This window comes from Caretta caretta, chromosome 14 (genome assembly GCF_965140235.1).
Source record: "Caretta caretta isolate rCarCar2 chromosome 14, rCarCar1.hap1, whole genome shotgun sequence".
Classification (NCBI taxonomy): Eukaryota; Metazoa; Chordata; order Testudines; family Cheloniidae; genus Caretta; species Caretta caretta.
Genome location: NC_134219.1, coordinates 14,309,448 through 14,329,712, shown reverse-complemented (window position 1 = coordinate 14,329,712; position 20,265 = coordinate 14,309,448). Strand labels below are relative to the sequence as shown.

Sequence of the window (20,265 nt, the reverse complement as noted above, 5' to 3'; positions counted from 1 at the left end):
CTGCCAGGCCCAGAAGTGCCAGGGCTCAGCCTGGTCAAGCCCTGACACAAATTAAGCCCTGGTTTCAGTTCACCTTGCTCTGATGCTGCAGCACCAGACTCTGGCTTGCTGGCTGCTCTACACCCATGTTTCCCCCTTTCTTACCGCTTTAGTTTTGCTGAGCCCCATCCACAGTTTGAACCTCTTCACAAAGAACTCTATCATCTCGTAGTCCTGCGGTTCAATAGCAGGGTGGTACATTTCAGCTTGGACAGTGCGGTAGCTGTGAAGGATGACAGCACAAAGGAAACGGCTGCCAACGCAGAGCAAGCTGACCGTGAAGCTGAGGACGTATGCAGTGCCGAGGGTGGGGAATTCCTGGATCACGGACAGGAGAGCCACTTTCCCATGGAGGGCCGAAAGCAGTGCATAGACAGCACATCGGAATGTTCTGAACTCCTCTACTGTAGCAGAGAAGGCCTGGGAATGAGAGAGACAACGTAAGGGTTATCGCTAGGAAAGGTGTCTTCACCATTTCCTGTCTACAGCATCCTGAGCAATTGCACAAGCCCCCGTTGCCCTCATGTGGGGGTGGGTCGCTCCCAGTCAACTTTCCAGTTCACTGATGAAGCAGAGCAAAACAGACGGCGTGAATGCACATGAGCACTACACTCTGATCTCATCTCAGCAGTGGGTGGGTCCCTCTTGGGGAGCAGTGGAGAGACTGACTGAGGAGCTCTGGGGAAGGGTGTTCCTCCTCTGACAGAGCTGATGCCCAGCGGCAGAGTAGCAGAGAGACAAACGCATTGCATTGTTTTGTATCAAGCCTATACAGGAATTCACTGCATAGTGCCCTGTACCGGTAAGAGTCATGACCATGCAGAACCCCATCCTACTCTCCACACACACTCCCACTGCTGAGAGCCAGTCTCTGCATAACCTACCAGACATCCACACTGGGCATAGACAAGGAGCAGCAGGAGGAAGAGGAGCGTGGCAGCCACTAGCTCTCCCAGTGCATGCTGGAATGTCTTCCCAAACGCAGACCATCTCCGGACAAAGCGCAGCTGCCGTACGATCTAGGGGGAGAAGGTCCATTGCGGAGCACGAAGCCTGGTTAGATGTCATCAGAAAAGTGACATTTCAAACAGCCCCAAGTATATTCAGTCTGCTCTGTCTCACACGAGGTGTCTGAGGAGCCTGTGTGGCCAGGTGAGGGAAGCCAGGCGAAACAAGGGCATCGTCTTTCTCAAAGGCCCAGTCTTTGTTCTGGCTATGACCCCCAGTCGCAATGTGGCCGTTAAAAGCTGCAGCCTGGGGCAGAATCTTCCATGCCCCTGTAACCCACCAAAAGCTGGCGTATGTTGAGAGTTTTAACCTGGCTATGGGGTTAGGTCCCATCTACACTACATTTTAACCACATTGCAACCAGGCCATAGGACAGCGGTACCGTAGTTGGGGGCCTTATGTGCTCGTGCTGCACTCCCTGAATGGATAATCCAGGCGCACACAAGCCAGCTGGTACAGGGGGTCCCCGGTATATCAATAGGGGAACATGTTCCGATTCACATCGGTCCTGATCCACATATCAATCGCTTCTCCTTTTGCATGGCTTTTCTTTGGGTGCTTCCCCTGGCATTCAGGAGATGCTGCGAGGGAAAGGGAGGAGCAGGGATTGGGCGTGCTCGGAGGAGGGGTGGAACTGGGCAGGAAGAGACAGGGCAGACCATTATTTCTTATGGGGAAAAATTCTCCGGTATCCATCGTTTCAGTATCTGTCGCCCTTTTCAAGAACGCAACCCTGATGTATACTGAGAACCCCCTGTATGCACTCATCTGGCATGCACACTCCATGAAAGCGGTGTCTTGGGAATGGCCAGCTCTCAGACGTGATCTCGTGTCAGAGATCCCCATCCTCCCAGCTCTCCAGGGGGCTGCTCCGGGGGTCCCTTTCTCTTTACTGACTTTTCAGCTTTGACTCCCAGCAGCCTTTATCCGTTTGTTTGCTTGCTCGCTCTTTTATTGTCTATGCATTAAGCAAGTAATGGTCGACAGTGAACCATAAATACAGCAAGCCTGGAAGACAGCAGCTGGGCCACTCGGCCAATTCATTAGGAAGCGGGAGAAAGGAATGAAGATATTACATCTCAGCAGCAGCCCCAATGACAATTATAAGGTCATAGTGGCATAATTTAATATATGCATGCTAACGAGAAGGTATACATCATCCAGGCTGTTAGCAGCTCAGGCCTGACACTGTCTCACACCACTTGCCACCATGCACAAGGGCTGCTGGATGAAGAAGGATGTCCTACTTCCATGTGGTGGTGAAGATATTATTAGAGAGAGACCAGATGGGGCCAGAGCAGCTGGGACTCTCAGAGTAACAGAGAGAGCGATGTGCTGCAGAGGCAGGTTGGGGGATCAGCCATTGATGTCCGGCCAGAGACTTCAGAGTCACCTGGTTTATTTATGAGAGAGAAACCACTTTGGCTTCAAATTCACCCTATGATCTGCTCCCACATAATTCTCCATTGGGGTGAGCGGTGGGGACTGTTACCCAAGGGAGTTAGGGACAGCTGGCAGCAAGGGTTGTGATTGCTGAAGGCACCACGAGTCCAATCACATACCCCTTCATGTAACAAGAACCAGGGGTCACCCAATGAAATTAATACGCAGCAGGTTTAAAACAAACAAAAGCAAGTACTTCTTCACACAATGCACAGTCAACCTGTGGAACTCATTGCCAGGGGATGTTATGAAGGCCAAAAGTATAACTGAGTTCAAAGAAGAATTAGTTAAGTTCACACAGGATAGGTCCATCAATGGCTATTAGCCAAGATGGTCAGGGACAACCCCATGCGGGTGTAAACCTCCAAGTGACAGAAGCTGGGACTCGATGACTGGATGGATCATTCAAAATTGCCCTGTTCTGCTCATTCCCTCTGAAATATCTAGCACTGCCACTGTCAGAGAAAGAATACTGGGCTAGATGGAACATTGGTTTGACCCAGTATGGTGGTTCTTATGTTTTTATCTCTCTACAAATTCCAGCCCATTTCCAGGTGCCCTCGCATGCTGGTGATGGCAGATGAGAATCTGGAATGTGTTTAGGTCATGCAGCCTGGCAATGGTTGAGGGGTTACACCAATGTAACGGAGATCAAGATCGGCCCTGATTTATTCCTATGCACAACACCCAGGTGGCTTTCTAGTGATGGCTGTTGAGTAGATAAAATGTTTCCCACAACATGTGAACTAGGGCTCAGACTGAACAGAAAACCAGTGGAAAGGCTCCGATTGAGATTTCTGTGGGAGATGAGCCAGGCTGTTAATCAGCAACTTTGGAACATTGGGAATGGGGTTCCCGACATACACCGAAGGACCCTGGGGAGGTGTTAGAGCTGGGGAGTGGAAGTCAGGACTCCTGGGTTCCATCCTTAGCTCTGCAACTGACGTGACATGTGACCTTGGGGAATCACAGAACTCTGTGCGCTCACTCACCTTCAGCGTGGTGATGGTCAGCAGCAGGGCCGAGAGACAGACTTCCATCCGAGCCAGCTGTGCCACTTCATAGAAGCTGGTGAAAGCCTGGCGGTGTCCCCGGTAATGCTTGAGCCGCACATCTGCCAGCCAGATGTGCGCAAAGTGCAAGGCGCCAACTGCAATGGAGAGCAGCGCCAGGAGCAGCTGGAGCCAACAGCGGCTCTGACCCAAACAGGAGGCCCCCTCCTGAGACAAGAGCGACAGCTCTGGCAGGAGAAAGGCCACGCTGAAGACGAGCAGGGAGACCTGAAAGAAGCCAGAGCAAGTGAGAAAAGAATCTGCCTTCCTGCTGCACATTGGGTTAAGTAGCAAGGACAAAGGTGGATACAGCAGGAACCTGGTAGCTATGGTGCTACTTCTGAAGCCTAAACAAACAGAGCAGGTAACTAGCATCATCCCAACAGATACAGAGTAGCTACTGCGCACAGGAATTACTCTGTTGTGTGCCACATCATAAGGGACCAGAGAGCCAAGGTACACCACCCTGTCACTAGGAAGCAGAGCCTTGGATAGATCCCCCTGGAATATCCATTGGGAATGCACTCCTGGGATTCATCTAATCAGAGACTGTAACCACCACAGACCCACATACAGTCAGGCAAACATTTATTTGGACTGTAATTAGCTACCACTGCGGAGCTAAGGTTTCCCTGCAGACACCTATGATATCATACAGCAAACTCCTCCTGCTGAGACAGTTTGTGACACCACCTCTGGAGAAAGCAGGCCCACTGGAGCGGGTTAAACATTGGCTCCATTCTGCTGGGAGACAGCCCCGAGCCTTGGAAGCATCTCGCAATGCAGAGTACATACCACAAGGGCAAGTGGAAGGTCCAGCCGCGTATGTAAGCGCAGCATTTGGTAGGGTAGGATGAGGATGGAAGGAACAGCCGGTCTGACTGACGGGAGCTCGAGCAGGAGCATTACGGCCACGTACAGGTTGACATCAGTGTTGTATTGGGTAAACTCCAGAAACACAGCTCTGGTCCTGTCGTGCAGGGAGAGAGCCAAGAACAGTGAGCTGAGAAGAAATATTTTCCAGGGCTCTGGAATGCTGGGTAATTGGGCCCAATTCTTGGTCCTCCTAATGGGGACATTTCAATCTGATTGCTGGGAAACACTGTTTCGACTTTCCACTTTCAGGGATAAAGTTGGGATACCCCTAACAGGTCACTAGCCATCAGATTCCCTAGACTGTGCACAGACATGCAATGCTACGTCAGCTATCCACCACAGAGGCAAATCACCTGCCATCTATAAATTACACCAGAAACTCCCAATGTTGCCATTATCTGCATTTATTCAGCCTCTCTCGTGCCATTCGGATAAGCAAGGCTGAACTGAACCATTTCTGTGGGTGATCTCAGCCTTACGGTGATGCTTTGGGATCCTCTGAATATTTTGAGAGCCTCAATTCCTACCCTAAGTCAGGGTCTCAGCCATGCTGCCTTTCGGCCCCCTGGCAGCCAGACTCAGAGTCAGGGACCCCCAAAATGATGCTGTGAAACCTACTGACCCCAGCCAATGATGTATATATAGCATGTGAGCCAGCTGCAGAGTTATTGGGTCCCAAGGAGTCCCAGATGCAGTGGAAATAACAGTGAATTTTGTCCTCACAAACCCTGATTTTCCCATCTGGAGGTCCTCCATCCCCGGGGGTTTGCTCCCTTATTCTAAGTGGCCACCGCTGGCAATGTCCCCTCAACCCGATTGTTTTTGGTGATTAAATTGACAGTCTGCTCTCCAGCCCGTGCCAGTCGGTGGCTCAGCAGTTCTGGCCATTGCACTGTGCAGTTCCGTGGCCTGGAGGATCTCTCTCTTTCTCTGAGTCATCTGGAGTTGCTCCGCTCCACTTCAGAGCAAGGGAATGGGGGCAATGGAACAACAGTGGCCACCGCACAACAGGAGAGAACAACCGACATCACCTTGCATTCTCAGGATAGTCATGTCCCACTCAGACGGCTAGACAGACAGAGCAACTGCAGGGGAGAAATAGCCATGCAATAACCCTCCCTCCCACAGGTGAGCACTTAAAGCACCCAAAATGATGCTGTGAAACCTACTGAAATTAATTTCAATTTCCACTTCCCAGCCCAGTTGTCAAAGAAAAAAGGTAAGGCCCTGAGTGACTTGCCTTTTGTTGATCCAGTTGCTGGCTCGCAGGTCAGCCAGTGTCCTTTGGGCTTTGGCAGAGCTGTTTCCAAGCTCCCTCCAGCAGCCAGTGTTAGTGTGGTAAACTCTGACGTGCCCCCAAATCCAAAACCTAGAAGAAATGGATGGGGAGACCAGAAAATGTAGCTGTGAAACAGAGTGAGGGAGAGGCTGGATTGGGAGCCCTAACTTGGGCTGTGATCTGGTCAGATCCCAAGCTAGAACAGGGATGGACCAGCCCCACATTTAGATGGGATACCTCCAGGGAAAACCCAGGGTGCTGCAAACAGGTGAGCTAGGGATTCAGGCCATAACCCTATTATCTGAGTCTCTAGTGACCCAGTGCTTCTGCATAGACCTTTGGGTAATACGTGAATTGAAATTCATGGCCACTTGTTATTAAAGACTGCATGGCCTGTTCAGTGAGAGACGAGATCTTTAATCCTTGTGTCATGGCCGACTTCCAACCTAGGAGGCACATATTCTGCCTCCCTGGATTTGCTCTGTATTTCCAGCTGGCTGTGGTCTTCTCCTTCACTTCCTCTCTTGTGCAATTGCGTAGTAGTTGTTGCGGGCTGTGACACAGTTGCTGTGTTCCAGTGTCTCCTATGTGTGATATAGCTATATCTTATCTATCCTGGGGTCTGCGGCTGCAAGGTGTTGAGCGCCTCCTGGATGGTACTGAGCATCCTCACCACTCACTGAAGTTAATGGAAGTTGCAGATGCCCAGCCACTTGCAGGATCAGGTCCATAGTTTGTGAAATGCTTTGGGATCCTTCTGAATATTTAGTCCTGCCTCAGTGCAGGGGACCGGACTAGATGACCTGTCGTGGTCCCTTCAAGTCCTACGAACGACTGCTATCTAAATAGAAGGAACCTTACTGCTGATTGTCAGCTAGCACTCAGGGAAATTGGAGATGCCACAGCCCTGGGTGGGGAAAGGGGGCAAGAATTGGGGTAAATCACGTCCCCCATGGAGTCATTGTTGGATTGGGACACTCCCCTGGAAGAGTTTCTTGTAAAAGCAAAAGTGGAACCTTCCTGGGGGTTCAGTGAAGCAACCTGGGGCTACTAGACTGGGGACTCCTGAGCTGACCCATGGGACGGGGAGCCCAGAAGTGGAAATCCACAGCCAAGCGTCTTGGTTGCACAACTGCACCATTCCTGCTCTCAGCTGCCAATTAGTGCTCACTCCGCCCTGTGCCAGCGTTCTTACCCGATAGAGTCATGGGATGAATTCTGGAGACTGGGATCAGAGCATGCGTCTCTGTCCACTTGGCCACTCCTGGAAACCTCTGCTCTGGGTGCTGACAAGTGGCAGAGGGGACAGGTTCTGTTAGTGACGTGACGTGTCAAGAGAGACCCAAGCCCAGGTTGGGGGAGCACTGAGGGTGCAGAAAACCAGAGGGGGAGGACGAGATTTTGGGTTGCACATTAATAAGTTCAGATGCCCATTTAGAAACAACACTCCTTATTTTGCTCTCCAGATCTAGGTTATCCCAGTGTCTCCCCTCTGCACCTAGCCTGTGTCCTCCACCTCCTCCATTGCCCTCCACCCCTCCTTCCAATCCCATTCCTTGTTTGTTTAGGGTTCAGCTGGGTGTTCCCCCATCTTCGCCCTCCCACATTGGCCAGCAGGGCTTGCTCCAAAGCATCGAAAGGGGGGCCTGAGCCTGCATTCCTGACTCAGACCAAACTTCCATGAAGGTCAGTGAGAGGCAGGACTGCAGGATCAAGAGCAGGGCTCTCTGTCCTGTCCCCCACCCTCCTTCTGTAGGAGCTCCCTTCGCAGCACAGTCAGCCTCTGTTGGCTCAGGAAGTTCCAGCCCTGCACCAAGATTCAATGCCTGGATGTGTCCAGTGATATCCCATAGCCACTGGGATGATCCTTAGTCCCCATCTCCCCAGTGACTTCACCTCCTCTGTGCCCATGTCTGGACCTGCGGGCTTTCCTGCCTTTCCATTCCCCTGTGCGCCACCCTTCAATGCTCAGTGTTTGAGGAAGTGGCTGCTGGGCTGTGACCCCCCCAACCCAGTATTACACACAGGCTTCAACCCCCGGGACTGTAGAGAGAAACCAGTTAGAAACATCAGTACCCCCTAAACTTTCTCTAGTGGTTAGAGCAGTGAACAGGGAATCTGAACCCTCAGATGTTATTGGTAACACTGCATGATCTTGAGCTTGTCATAATCCTCCCGTGCCTCAGTTTCCCTACCTGTCAAATGGGGGATGATGCTTCCTTTCAGGTCTATACTCCAGGCTAGCTAAAATGGAGCAGCAGACTCTCTCTGGCTGGTGCCATTTTGGGGCCCACATTCCTCCCCACCCAATACCCTTCTCCCAGCCATCAGTGGGGGTGATTTTACCAACCCTCACCCAGATCCAGAGGTACATTCTCAGCAGAGCTCTCCTGCCGGAGACGAGGCACCCCAACCAGGGTCAGTCGGGGATTGTTGTAGAGGTAGCTCAGTAACACAGAGTCTATCCACTCCCACGTGTCGGTGTAACTGCAAAACAAAGAGGCCAGGGGAACAGGTGCATTTCACCCCAGTGCAGTATAACTGGCTGGCACCCTGTGTACCCCACCATCCCACCCCTGCAGAACATGCCCAGCTGAGTGGAGTCCTGTTGTGGACTCTCAGCTTTCCTTATTTAAGTCAGTATGTTTGTAGCCCTGATGGTTGTGAAGATAACCATGAAAATAGGAACTGAGCACAAACCAACTTAGCGTCGTCTTCCCTGAGTCTGCAGAGAGCCTGACACGCTCTGAAAGGGGTGAACTGCCCCATTCGTTTCAGTGGGTTAACTCTGAAATCTAAAGGGGGCAATTTAAATATCAACCCTGTTAACCATTTCACCGCTGATCATTAGTATTATTTAGTGTTTGTATTGTGGCAGCACCTTGCAGCCTTAGTCGTGGACCAAGGCCCCATGGTGCTAGGCGCTGTACAAACTCAGAACAAAAACATCCAGCTCAAATGAGATTATCCCAAAATTCCAAACTGCCTCCTACCCATCACCAGCTGACCCCTATCCAGCCCCAGCTTCCCCCTTGCTACTTCTACAGTGAAATTATTTGTATATTACATAGTGCCTGGAGGCCCCGTTGTGTGAGGTGCTGTACAAATATACTGTAAACAACAGGCCTTGGCCCAAAGTGTTTACAAGTTCTGCACCGGCCATTCAAAACCTGCAGCACAAGGAAAACAAACAATGTGTGGGTGGTGTAGAAGGAATTACATTGACTATCAGTAGAAACATACAGGGGATGCTGCGTTAGGGGTCATTGTTAGTTCCATGGTAACTCATGTCAAAAACATTCCATATTTAAATTGCATCAAAGCCACCACCAGGTTTCGAGCCTGGTACCCTAAAACTCCACAGATTTCAGGTGTTCTCACTCCAGGGACAGAGATAGTCTTAGACCAGAACTGTGGTCCAGCTAGCCCATAATCCCATCTCCAGTGACCAGCATCACTGCAGAAGGCAGTTATGTCATAACCGGCACATGGGGAAATTTTCTTCCTGAAGCCTATTAGTCAGCTGTTGATTGATGCCCGGAAGCATGAGTATGTGGGGTCTTCAGTATAATACAACTCTACATACTCAGGCTTCAGGGCATCAATCAACAGCTGAACAACAGGCTACAACAACACATCACTGCTCCGCCCTTTACCCCGTCTGGGGTCCTCACCTGCGCACAGAGGAGAAGTTGAGTCCTCTGTTATTTGGGGCGGCGACGGCCTGTCTGACAGCAGCGTGCAGGAGATGGATATTGCGGTGGTGGACGCAGCTCTGGTAGTTGACAGTCAGAACCACCAGGAGAAAGAGCATGTGGGTGAGACAGCTCTGGGGAGAGGGAGAAAATGGAGGCATTCAGGTAAGGAAAGCTGGATCGTGGGCTGAGAAAGGGGACTCCGCAGGATGGGAACTGCCATACAAGGGCAAGCCAAGGGTCAGTCGAGCTCATCTCCTGTCTCCAAGAGGGGCCAGAGCCTGATGCTCCAGAGGAAGATGCTAGAAACCCCATCATGGACAATCTTGGAACAATGGGAAGCTTTTAATTGCCTGGCCATCAGGCCCAGAGCCCTGCATCACGAGCTTTGGAGAAACAGCCAGGAGTTTGGACGGGATCCAGCTATCTTCAGGTGCAGCTAAACGGCACAAATCCAAACTCACACTGACATCTAGTGGCCACAGTGAGCCCTTCCAGCTGAGATTCTGCCTTTTAGTTCAATACATCACACATCCTCCACCCCACCCCTGCCGCGGCGGCCCCTTTGGCTCCTGGTACAAAACACAGCCAAGGCTTCTGGGCCTGGGTGATGTATAAAAATCCACGCTGGCCTCCTTCTCTTGCCAGTAAACTGGTGCTCTCCTGTAGCTCAGCTCTGAGCACGGGGGGTGCATTATAACACTGGCACTGCGGTCGGAAGGAGGGGCTGGGTTCAGTTGCCAGCTGGTGCCCTTAAGTTGTAACTGGAGAGCTGGTGCCCTCAGGCAGGGTTCACTGCCCAGCCGGAATGCAGCTGGGGGTGAAAATAGAGAATGGGGACAGCAGAAAAGAAGGGTCTAGGTTAAATTCCCCTTGGGCCGTTCCTCAGAGCATAAGTGCGGCACTCCATGAATGTCCTGTATCCCTCCCTCGGCATCCCAAGGACTCCCTAGGAGCTGAGTGATGGGGGTCCCCCACTGGCTTCTTAGCAGCAGCCAAGTGAGGTGGGACGAGTCCCAGGGGAATGCGTTACCCTCATCAGCGCTCGGAGTGCCCGCACTTTCCTCGCCTCCTCCTTGGCTTGGAGAAGCCCGTATCCACAGGGCACTCGCACCTTCCCAATGCGCTCGGGCATTGGCTTTACCAGCAGCTCCTCCACCAGCCCCTCTCCTTCACTGTCCACCGGCTTGGTGATGAGAGCAGCATGCAGGGCCTCCAGCACCACCTGCCACGACAGGACAGTGGAGAGTGTCCGAGACCCAGCTCTCCAGGGCCAGGGGCTGTTACTCTTCTAAGGCCGCAGAGAGCAGCTAGTCACCCCGACCCACAGAGCAATGCCCCATGGGTGGAAGTGCGGGATGCCCAGAGTGAAGGGGGAGGGGTGTTGAATAAACCCTCAGTGGGGGAGGGCAAAGTCTCCAATCTCCACTGAATGCCCCCGGCTTGATTCCAGCAGGGTATGCAGTAGCTCCCATCCAGCCTCCTGGGATAACTGGGACAACACTGCCCCAACTTTACAGACTGGGAAACTGAGGCACAGAGAGGGCCAGCAGCTTGCCCCAGGTAACACAAGTGAGTCAGTAGTAAGCAGGGATTCAAACAAAGCCAATGGGCGAGTGTGAAACAGTCCCTCCTCTAAGTCTGTGTGCAGGAGGATCTGCACTGAGGTCTCCGGAGTTCCATCCCCACTGGCCACTCACTCACTTGTGTCACCTTGGGCAGGTCATTCACCATTTCCCTGCCTCAGTTTCCCCATCTGACAATGGGGGCAGCGTCATCCCACCTTAAGGGTGCTGTGAAATAACGGATGTCTGCAAAATGTTGTGTGGCTCTCAGCTGGAAAGGGCTGGGAATGGGCAAAGCCGGAGGGTTATCTACAGCGCTGAGAGGAGTAGGGGCCGTTACCTTCAGTGGCTCCAGCAGCACAAAGGAGGTGACGAAGGAGAAGACGCAGGAGATGAGCCACATTAGGGCAGTGTGGTCATGGAGGGAGGAGCCATAGAGGATGGTGACGGTGAAGCAGCCTGCTAGAAGCAGGAAGATGAAAGCATAGGTCATGGGCAGCACCCAGCCAGGGAAGAGCCACTCCAAGGGTCTGCGGGACACCCCTGCAGGAAAAGCAACCAGAGTTGTTGTTTAAACCCCCATCATCACTTGGACCCCGCAGACTCAACATTACCCTCCCCTGCCCACAGCACTGGGGCAGCCCCACTGCTTCCCCTTGCACAGGGGCAGGGTTTGGCATTTCTAGGGCTATAGAAACCAATCCAGCTGCTTTCACTTGGCTTCCCTTCCTCTGCGCTGGGATCCAGGCTCCCCTCTCCTCCCTGGTTGCTGCCTCTCCCTGGAGATGCAGCCGTTTCAACCTGTGTTTGGAGTTATTCCTCTCGCCAAGCATGTGGTGGCCCAGCGGCAGGCACGTGGGCCGCAGCTGCGAGATTTGGCTTCCCTCCCAAACTGGTGCTGTGGGGCAGGAAACAGGGATGCACCGTTCACTTCCCAGGTGGTGCCGTGGGGGTGCTAGGTGCAATCTCTGCTTGGAGCAGTCAGAGAAGAACGGGACGAAGAGGCGTTCAAACCATGACCTGCAAGTTGCCAACAGATGTTAGATCCCCGCAGTGACCCAGCCTTAGGGTCCCCCCGATGCGAAACCATTCTCACAGGCAGGAATTCTCTTCCTTCCCCCCACCTCAGCCCCATTGGTCCAGCTCAGTTAAGGGTGGGTCCCCTTTTCCAGGTGCCTCACACACCGATCCGGGTGGAGAAGGACGACACTGGGGCAGACAGAGGCTCTGGATCAGGGTGCAGCGCGCTGCCAGGGCTTGTCAGGGCGTAGATATAGGAGAAGGACTTGGGCAGGAAACCCCTGCCGCTCCTCCCCTGCTCTGGGATGCCATCGGACCAGGTGCTGCAGGAACTTTCCATACTGTAATGGGAGAGAGATGGTGGTTCATGATCATCAACCACTGAGCCTGGGACTGGGGAGAGGCCCCCTGAGCTGCACCAGAGCCCTTGGAGATGGGCGGGACATTAAATACCCAAAACTAAAAGAAAACAGAACAAGAATTCTGGGCTCTGAATTCTGAGCTCACAAAAAGCACCACCCCTCGGGGTCAGGGTCTACAGGTGTCCCATTCCTGGCAGTGCAGCTGCGGGAGAAACCATCTCGGAGAAGGTCAGACTAGATCGTAATGGTCCCTGCTGGCCTTATGCTCTATGAATCTCTCTGGCCTGGGCTCCCCACTTAGTTTTTTGGGGGTGCTCTGAGCAGGGCCTGGGTACGTACACATCGGAGACTAGATCCGCCTCAGCTCGGGGCGAGAACCTGCCGCTGTCGGACGTGACGCAGTCTGAGGAGCTGCTCCACTGAGTCTCAGCTATGATGGAGTTGAGCAAATCTTCCTCTGTTAAGTGGAGAGGGAGAGGATGGTGCTCAGTGAGACAGCTTTGCAGCCAGGGCAGGAGAGGAAAGACAGGAGCACCTTGGGCTCAGTTCTAGCCTCACTGAGCTCAATGGCAAAACTCCCCTCGGCGTCAGTAGGAGCCAGGGCCATTCTGTCTATTGTAGCAGCAGATGCATTTGTCACACTAAAGCTGGACCTGCACACTGTGAATCCTGAGCTGGAGAACGAAGATGGCAGGGGGAGGGGGAGGCTGGGAGGAGGAAAAGGAGAGAGGAGATTTGTTTGGGGTACCAGAGTGGGTGAGGTGGTCGCCACGGCTGTCTCTCCTGCTATCCTCAGAGTCCCCTAAGGAGAAGGACAGGGGGTCATCATCAGAGCTGGATGCGGACTCAATTCCCAGCTTCAGCAAGGCCTTCTTCCTCTTGAGGATCCGACTTTGGCTCACCAGGGGATCTGAGTTCAGAAGATCTGGGATGTCGAAGATGCTGTCGCAGGAGGGCCAGTGTTTCGCGACCCTGCAGAACCAAAGGGGCGACACACTGCTGAGCTCTGGTCCTAGTGCAAAGGAGGTCCCTTCCTGGCTCGGACGTTCAGAGTGTGACAGTTCTGGGTTTGGACAGGAACCGCCCTCCTGCCTGGCTGGTCATCGGTCATGAATTTGTCATCTGCAGTCTAACCATCAGACCAGCCTATTAACATAGGCCCCGTGTTCCCTCTGCTGCATGGGGCTCGCATTTGTCACCTGTCTTTTTATGGGCCTGTGCAAATTCCTCAGTCCAGACATCAGCTGGAGAGGGTTTATAGACCCCTTCCACCCACAGAGATATCTCCATGGACTTGTCAAAGCTCTGAGGAGTCTCCTCATCTTAGCTGCCTTGTAGTTTCCCCACCGGGACCCTCCTTGATGCTCTGCATTGCAGCCCCATCCTTCTGGCCAAGCCCCCTACCGCCCTGGCTGGCTGGATTACTGGCATCAGAGCCCGACTGCAGAGCTGCACCAGCCATTCCAGTGCCACTCCAGGCCCGCACAACCAGGGTTACTGTATCTGCCGGATGCCAGCGCAACTGCAGATTCGTTAAAACACAGAGGCTGAGCTCTCCCTCGATGTAAAGCTGACTTGGGGAGTCCTTCCATGAATGGGATGTAGTCGGAGCTGGCTGGGGAGTTAAGTTACAAATGCCTGAATGCAGGTTTTTCCAACAATGCTTTGGTTCAGAATATAATGGGTTAATTTTCACCAGCAAGCAGAGACCTGATGCTCTCTTGCCAGCATGGGTGTGTTACTGGGGCTGTTCTCTCATCCCCATCTTGGAAGAAAGGAGAGGGTCACCCCATCAGCCCCCTGCCTGCATCTGCCTCTCTGCAGCCATGTCCCCCCTAAAGCACTGATTCAGGATAGACACGAATCTCCTTCAATTAAGGGCACTGCATCCCCTTGTCCAGCCCCCTTTGCTGCAGAAGTACCTTGCATTGCCCCCTTCGGTGAGATTCTCCTGGGTGGACACTGGCCTCCTACTCCCAGGTGACTCCTGAAAAGGAAGGGATGAGGGGGGTGCAGATGAACTATGGAGGGGAGACAGAAGCCACATGGTCAACAGGACTCCTGGAGAGTGTCTCCTGGCACCCATTCTGCCTTAGAGCAAGATGGCTGTTTCCCTTTGGCTTCCATCCCCCTATGAAGCTCTTTATATGAATGACCATTGCCCTTTAGAGAACACACCCTTCCTTGCATCCAACCAAAGAGAAGCTTCCAATAACAGAGAAAGAGAGGGTGCTGCTGAGATTGCACCCTGTTTTTCTCTAGTCCAGCAATGAAAGGATTAAGAAAAGCCTTCAGGATGAAGTGTGAGGGGCTCTCCCCTCTGTGCGGGACCTGCCTCTGGTAGTTGGAGACACTGGGTTTGCCCACACTAGACCAGTGAGGGTTTGTATTTGCACTCTCATAGCTCTGAAAGCAGAGGGGTCAGGGATGAGGGCTCTGCGAGGAGAGTTAAGGAGTGACTCTACTCAGCAGGTAGGATGGCCTGGGCTGAAAATGGTGCTGACCTCCAGAGAGTGAGCAAACCCACCCCATCTGCAAACCAGGGCATCCTGACTCCTGGCTCCTTTGCTGGAGCTCAGTTTTCAGAGAAGTCATCTTTTCCAAAGCCCAAGGGCAGTGGTGTGTGTCTAGAAATACAGTGCTCACCTGGGAGGGCAGCGAGACAGACAGACACGTAGCCCCTCACCTCCCAGGGCCTTTTCTCTGTACGTCACCAAAAGGTGCCCATAGAATGGCCTTTCACTTACACCACTGACAGAGCTCCCGTCCATGATGGACTCCACCCCACCTGGGATAGACAGGAAGGAGGAGCTGCCCCGGTCAGCGTGCTCCAGGCACACATCCATCTCCACAGTCTGAGAATCCTGCACAGGTGGGTTGGGGTCTTCCACAACCACCTGTCAGAAACAGAGGAATGAGGAGTGCTTCCTGCCCAGAGGCTGTGACCATCCTGAGGGCATGCCTAGAACCAGGTTCCAACCCGGTCCCTTTGCACTGGCGCATTGCCCTTCTCGGAAGATGTTGACATGTGTTAGATTCGGTCACCTGCATATGCACATGCTAGTGTGTGCCCAGATATCAGTGAGCACATACGAAGCAGCAAGTGCACAAATGGAGGCAGGGGGTCTGACAGCTGGACCCTAAGAGTTATTATTGCAATTTCAGTTTGGCATCGAGAGAATTCCCCTAAGTGACAGACAAGTGTCTAGTGGACTGTGCACTGAACAGGGACACGGGAGACCTGGTTCTGTTTCTGACTCCGCCACTGACCTGCTGGGTGACCTTGGGCAAGTCCCCGCCCCTCCCTGTGCCTCAGTTTCCCCACCCATAAAATGTGGAGAATGATACTGGCCTCCTTTGTAAAGTGATTTGAGAGCTAGTGATGAAAAGTGCTGTATAAGAGCTAGGTACTGTCATTACTCCCTAACTGAGCCTCTGGAAGTCAGATCATGTGGAAGAGCTTGGCAGCTGTGTGTGCTCATGGCAGAATTTCTTCTGCATAATTTCCAGTTCTCCTATTATTATACTCAGATTGTAAGTTCTTTGAGGCAGGGGCTGTCTTTTTGTTCTGTGTTTGTACAGCACCTAGCACAATCGAGTCCTGGTCCAAGACAGGCTCCTAGTACAAATAACAACTACTATTAATAATATTATAACCCTGTTCTAAAAACAGCCTTAAGGGCTTATATGTAAATCTGGTCAACATTTTGAAATTCTTAATTTTGATGAAGGTTTTTTTTAAATCAAATTTTTAAATTTCTATGAAAAACAGACAAATTTTTTACAAAAATCACACCCGATTTTTTGACCAACTCTAATTTTCCACTATCTTTGGCTGTATATTTTAGCCTCGTCTTCCTACCGTGTCTGTAAAATAAGATGGCAACATTTCAGAGCACGTCCTTGAAAAGATTACATGGATTTTGTGCCGGTGAAAAGGGATCTGACTGACAACCCTGGATACTGGCATGTATTATTAAATATTTATGCACAAAACAGGCACTGCAGAGGTCCTTCACTCTGATCATGCCAAACTTCCCGTCCCTTAGGGTGGGGACGGATGGACCCTGGTGGGGTTGTAGCAGCAGGTTTGGTGGGTCATGTAGCTGCGGGGAGGAGGTTGATTAGATGTTGTGTGTAGAGGGTAACTACTGTAGTACCTTGCTGTGAGTTTTCCTGAAGATGAAGGTGAAGAGAAGCTGTATTGGGAAGACCACCACAGACACAACCATCCCCACAGCAATGCTCTCTGCCGTCACTGAAGCCTGGCTCCCCAGGGGGACACTACTGGAGAGAAACAAAGCCAGAAGAGAACGTGGTGACTCGAAGAGTCCTGTGTTAATAGGGAGTGGTTCCAGACACTGGGACATTCATACTGGGCAGGGGCCCACATTTTGCACAGGCCCCTCTGGGCGCAGAGCCATCACACGAAGACTGAGGATCTATGAGGAAAGGTTAAAAAAATCTGGGCATGCTTAGTCGTGGGGAAAGAAGACTGAGGGGGCCTGATAATCTTCAGATATGTGAAGGGCTGTTCTAAAGAGAACGGTGATCAATTGTTCTCCAGGTCCATGAAGGTAGAACAAGAAGTGTTGGGCTTACTCTGCTGCAAGGGAGGTTTAGGTTAGATATTAGAAAAAGCTTTCTAATTCTGAGTCATTAAGTCTGGAATAAGCTTCCAAGGGAGGTTGTGGAATCCCCATCACTGGAGCTTAAGAACAGGTTGGACAAACACCTGTCAGGGATGGTCTGGATTTACCTGGTCCTGCCTCAGCACCAGGGGCTGGATTAGATGACCTCTTGAGGTCCCTTGCAGCCCTACAGTTCCATGAGTCTAAAGCATCAGATACTTCCTCAGCACCTGTATCACCATTCAAGCTGTGATTTTCAAAGGAGTTTAAGAGAGTTAAGACATCCAAATCTCATTGCAATCCAGTGGTATTTGGGTGCCTAAGTCCCTTGAACTCATTTGAAAATTTCAGCCCCAGTGGCTTTCCCTTTCCTCACTCACTACTTTCCATCCCTCCCTCCCTCCGTCTCTTTCTGTCTTCTTACACAAAACCCTCCTGTAAGAGACAGAGATGCAGTGGGACTCACCTGTAGCCCTCAACTCCGATGGCTCCATACCAGAGCACACATATGGTCAGGAAGAGGTACACGGCAAGCACGCAGCAGGTAATCCTCTGCACCCGGGTGAAGCGGCTGTGGGGAGAGCGGCCCCAGACGGAGAGCCACACGTGCCAATCAGAAAAGCCAAGACGCAGCTGAGCAGGGAAAACTCGAGAGAAGCATCTCAGCTCCTGTGGGCCTGGAATCGGCATAATGCAAATGATCAGCATTCCCTTCTCTTCCTCCTTGGGGATTCTATCCCCACTCTCCTTCCCCTCCTGTGGGCATTTCCCTCTAGCTGTCACCTCTGCCATCACCAACACCTTCCTTCTCGCTTGATCACCACCATGAGTTCTTTTCCCGTTGTCTTCTCTGGTGTCTCCATTGCCACCATCACTTAGAGAACTCCTTCCAGTTAGTCTGGGCACCAGCGGCACTCGCGCTGCCAAAGATACCTTCACTCCCCGCCCACGGCCAGCCTTTCTAGTGTCCTCATACCCGTCTCCATTGTCCACTAAGATCACATTCAGCGTGTGGCCTAGCGGGCAGGGCTTTGGACTGGGACTCAGGAGATTCCCTGCTGACCTGCTGTGCAATCCTGGACAAGTCAGTTCCCCTCCGTGTGTCTCCAATTCCCCTCCTGCCCTGGGTCTGCCTCGTCTATTTACAGGGTCAGATCTTTAGGCCAGGGACGGTTGCGTACTGGTGTTTGTGCAGCACCAAGCACAGTGGCTCCTGACCTGGGTCAGGGCCTCCTGGTGCTACTGCCGTAATAATGCTAAGGGATTCTTTGGACTGCCCCGAGAACATAGCCCCAGGGGCAACGCTCACATGCAGCCAAGACTTCCTTTTCAACCAGCCCTTCGTTTTTCTCATTTTCCACGGACAACCAGTCGTCCACCAGGAAGAAATACATATGGTCGGTCTGTCTGTCCCAGATAATGACATGCTGCAGGTACCAGGAAGGGTCCAGCCCTGGGGACACAGAGGAGGAGAGAATGACGCACCTGCGTTTCTAATGACTGCCTTCCCAGGACAGTTACAAATGGATTTATATCCTGGCTGCTCACTTCTTTGCTCAGTCATCCTTCAATGGAGGGAGATGGAGAGGAGAACTCTAGCCGCTGTCCCATTCTCACCTGAGGCAGGAGTCCATGGCCATCTTGTTACAATATGCGCTTTGCAACGTAATCCAGGAGCTAAGAAGCTGATTAGTTCTCAGGATGGATGTACAGAGGCTAACCTATTCTAGTGAGCTACTGAGTTCCTCTTGGTCAGAAGCGCTTGGAAACTTAGTTTGTGAGTTCTTTGGAGCAGCAACTGCATCTCACCCAATATGTGTGGGACAGCAGCTAGTGCACTGTGGATGCTACAATCATGCAAATATAGAATGACGGTAACAATACATGGATACATTGTTGTAATTAACATTCTAGCTTGCAATGGTCTTTTATTGGGACTGAGCCAAAGCTGTGTCTGTAGAACTGCTAGTGAGGGATGGGCTGGCTTATAAATTAGTAAGACCACTGCTGCCTTTGATCCCTCACCCTTTTGTGTGGGTCATTAAAGTGAATCATTTTGCTCTGAAATGTAAGTAAGTGTGTACCAGACACATTATGCACACCATGCAGGCCACAACCAGGGAAGAGAAAGCGCGATGGAGTTAAACACGAAAATGTGTCCTGATGCTATCGGTCAGCTCTAAGGCACAAAATCGGGGTAACTCAAGGCTAAAGCTAATCACTGTTCACAATTCCACCGGTCTGCACATGGCTTGCAAAGAACAGAGGGCGCCTCTTTATACCAGATGTGCTGTTAAATTATAGGTGCAATGAGACAAATTAAGGATAGGATTTGAGCTTTAACTCTGAATTTGCTGGCTTCAGTTTAAAGGAAACTTTATTAGGTCAGACCCTCAGCTGGTGGAAATCAGCCCAGCGCCCGTGAAGTCAATAGAACTACACTGATTGACACTAGCTGAGGATCTGGCCCTTTATAGTTGGGGTGGCCAAGATTTTTAGCAGTGACTTGTGATTTTGGGCACCCAATTGGAGACCCCTCATTTAAGGGCACCCCAAATCTCTAGTCACTTTGGAAAAATCATGCCCTGGGACATAAAGGCTAGTCTGAAAATTAACAGAGTTAATCACTACTAATGAAACATTAATGACACGTAAAGAATCTACGTGTCCCATTGACCCCAGAACATGGCAAGAGCCGTGCAGAGTTTATGTGGAGAAATCCATGGCCGATGTGTGCCTTACCAGTGTTGTCATGCCAGATGCGGATCTTCCAGATCTCTCCCAGATTTGCGTCAGTCTCCACCTGGAAAATATCCTGGCTGTTTCTCTGGAAGGCCCAGCCCTTGTCCAGGTGGCGAGAGCCACTTTTGTTCAGCCCATATAAGCTGATCCCTACATGTGCAGTGGTACCTAGAACAGACGTGTAACGTGATAGCTGACGTATCTATTATCCCCATCAGAATTCACCCACCTTGTCCCACCACAATCCAACTCTGCTGCCAATGGCTGACACAACAGATGTTTCGGCCTTTAAGTGCACACAATTGGATGCCTCCAGGTGGTGTGGGAGAGGGGCATTGGTCTAGCTGCCTGAAAGAGGAGCAAACTCGAACAGGCATTGGGGAAATGTATGGTTTCCAAATTTATTCTACCCTGGGCCTCCCCTTTCCTGTCTATCCCCCTACGTGCACTATACACAGCTCCACCAATGAACCCTGCCCTGTCTTCAGAGACAGCCCACCGCTCCTGGGGCAAGGGAGGAATTAATGCTGTAGGCCCATTCCGTTCTGGGCTT

General features: G+C 51.8%; 1 protein-coding gene across 6 annotated transcripts in view; it reads right to left on the bottom strand.

Annotated features, from left to right (window-relative positions):
• The window catches only part of LOC125621747 (polycystin-1), a 62,074-nt gene that overhangs the window by 2,545 nt on the left and 39,264 nt on the right, over positions 1 to 20,265 (bottom strand). For 2 of the 6 annotated variants that reach the window (XM_048818979.2, XM_048818981.2), the window contains 19 exons: positions 19,713 to 19,880; positions 18,280 to 18,423; positions 17,437 to 17,647; positions 16,500 to 16,623; positions 15,087 to 15,236; positions 14,262 to 14,326; positions 13,088 to 13,311; positions 12,679 to 12,796; positions 12,143 to 12,318; positions 11,298 to 11,500; positions 10,426 to 10,617; positions 9,372 to 9,526; positions 8,054 to 8,184; positions 6,893 to 7,061; positions 5,659 to 5,787; positions 4,338 to 4,512; positions 3,483 to 3,770; positions 924 to 1,058; positions 145 to 459 (listed from right to left, as the gene is read on the bottom strand). In XM_048818979.2, the coding sequence (XP_048674936.2) occupies positions 145 to 459; positions 924 to 1,058; positions 3,483 to 3,770; positions 4,338 to 4,512; positions 5,659 to 5,787; positions 6,893 to 7,061; positions 8,054 to 8,184; positions 9,372 to 9,526; positions 10,426 to 10,617; positions 11,298 to 11,500; positions 12,143 to 12,318; positions 12,679 to 12,796; positions 13,088 to 13,311; positions 14,262 to 14,326; positions 15,087 to 15,236; positions 16,500 to 16,623; positions 17,437 to 17,647; positions 18,280 to 18,423; positions 19,713 to 19,880 (3,272 nt within the window). Of the gene's footprint in view, positions 1 to 144; positions 460 to 923; positions 1,093 to 3,482; positions 3,771 to 4,337; positions 4,513 to 5,658; positions 5,788 to 6,892; positions 7,062 to 8,053; positions 8,185 to 9,371; positions 9,527 to 10,425; positions 10,618 to 11,297; positions 11,501 to 12,081; positions 12,319 to 12,678; positions 12,797 to 13,087; positions 13,312 to 14,261; positions 14,327 to 15,086; positions 15,237 to 16,499; positions 16,627 to 17,436; positions 17,648 to 18,279; positions 18,424 to 19,712; positions 19,881 to 20,265 lie in introns of those variants that run through there. The other 4 variants (XR_007352576.2, XM_048818980.2, XM_048818982.2 and 1 more) reach the window with 4 other exon arrangements.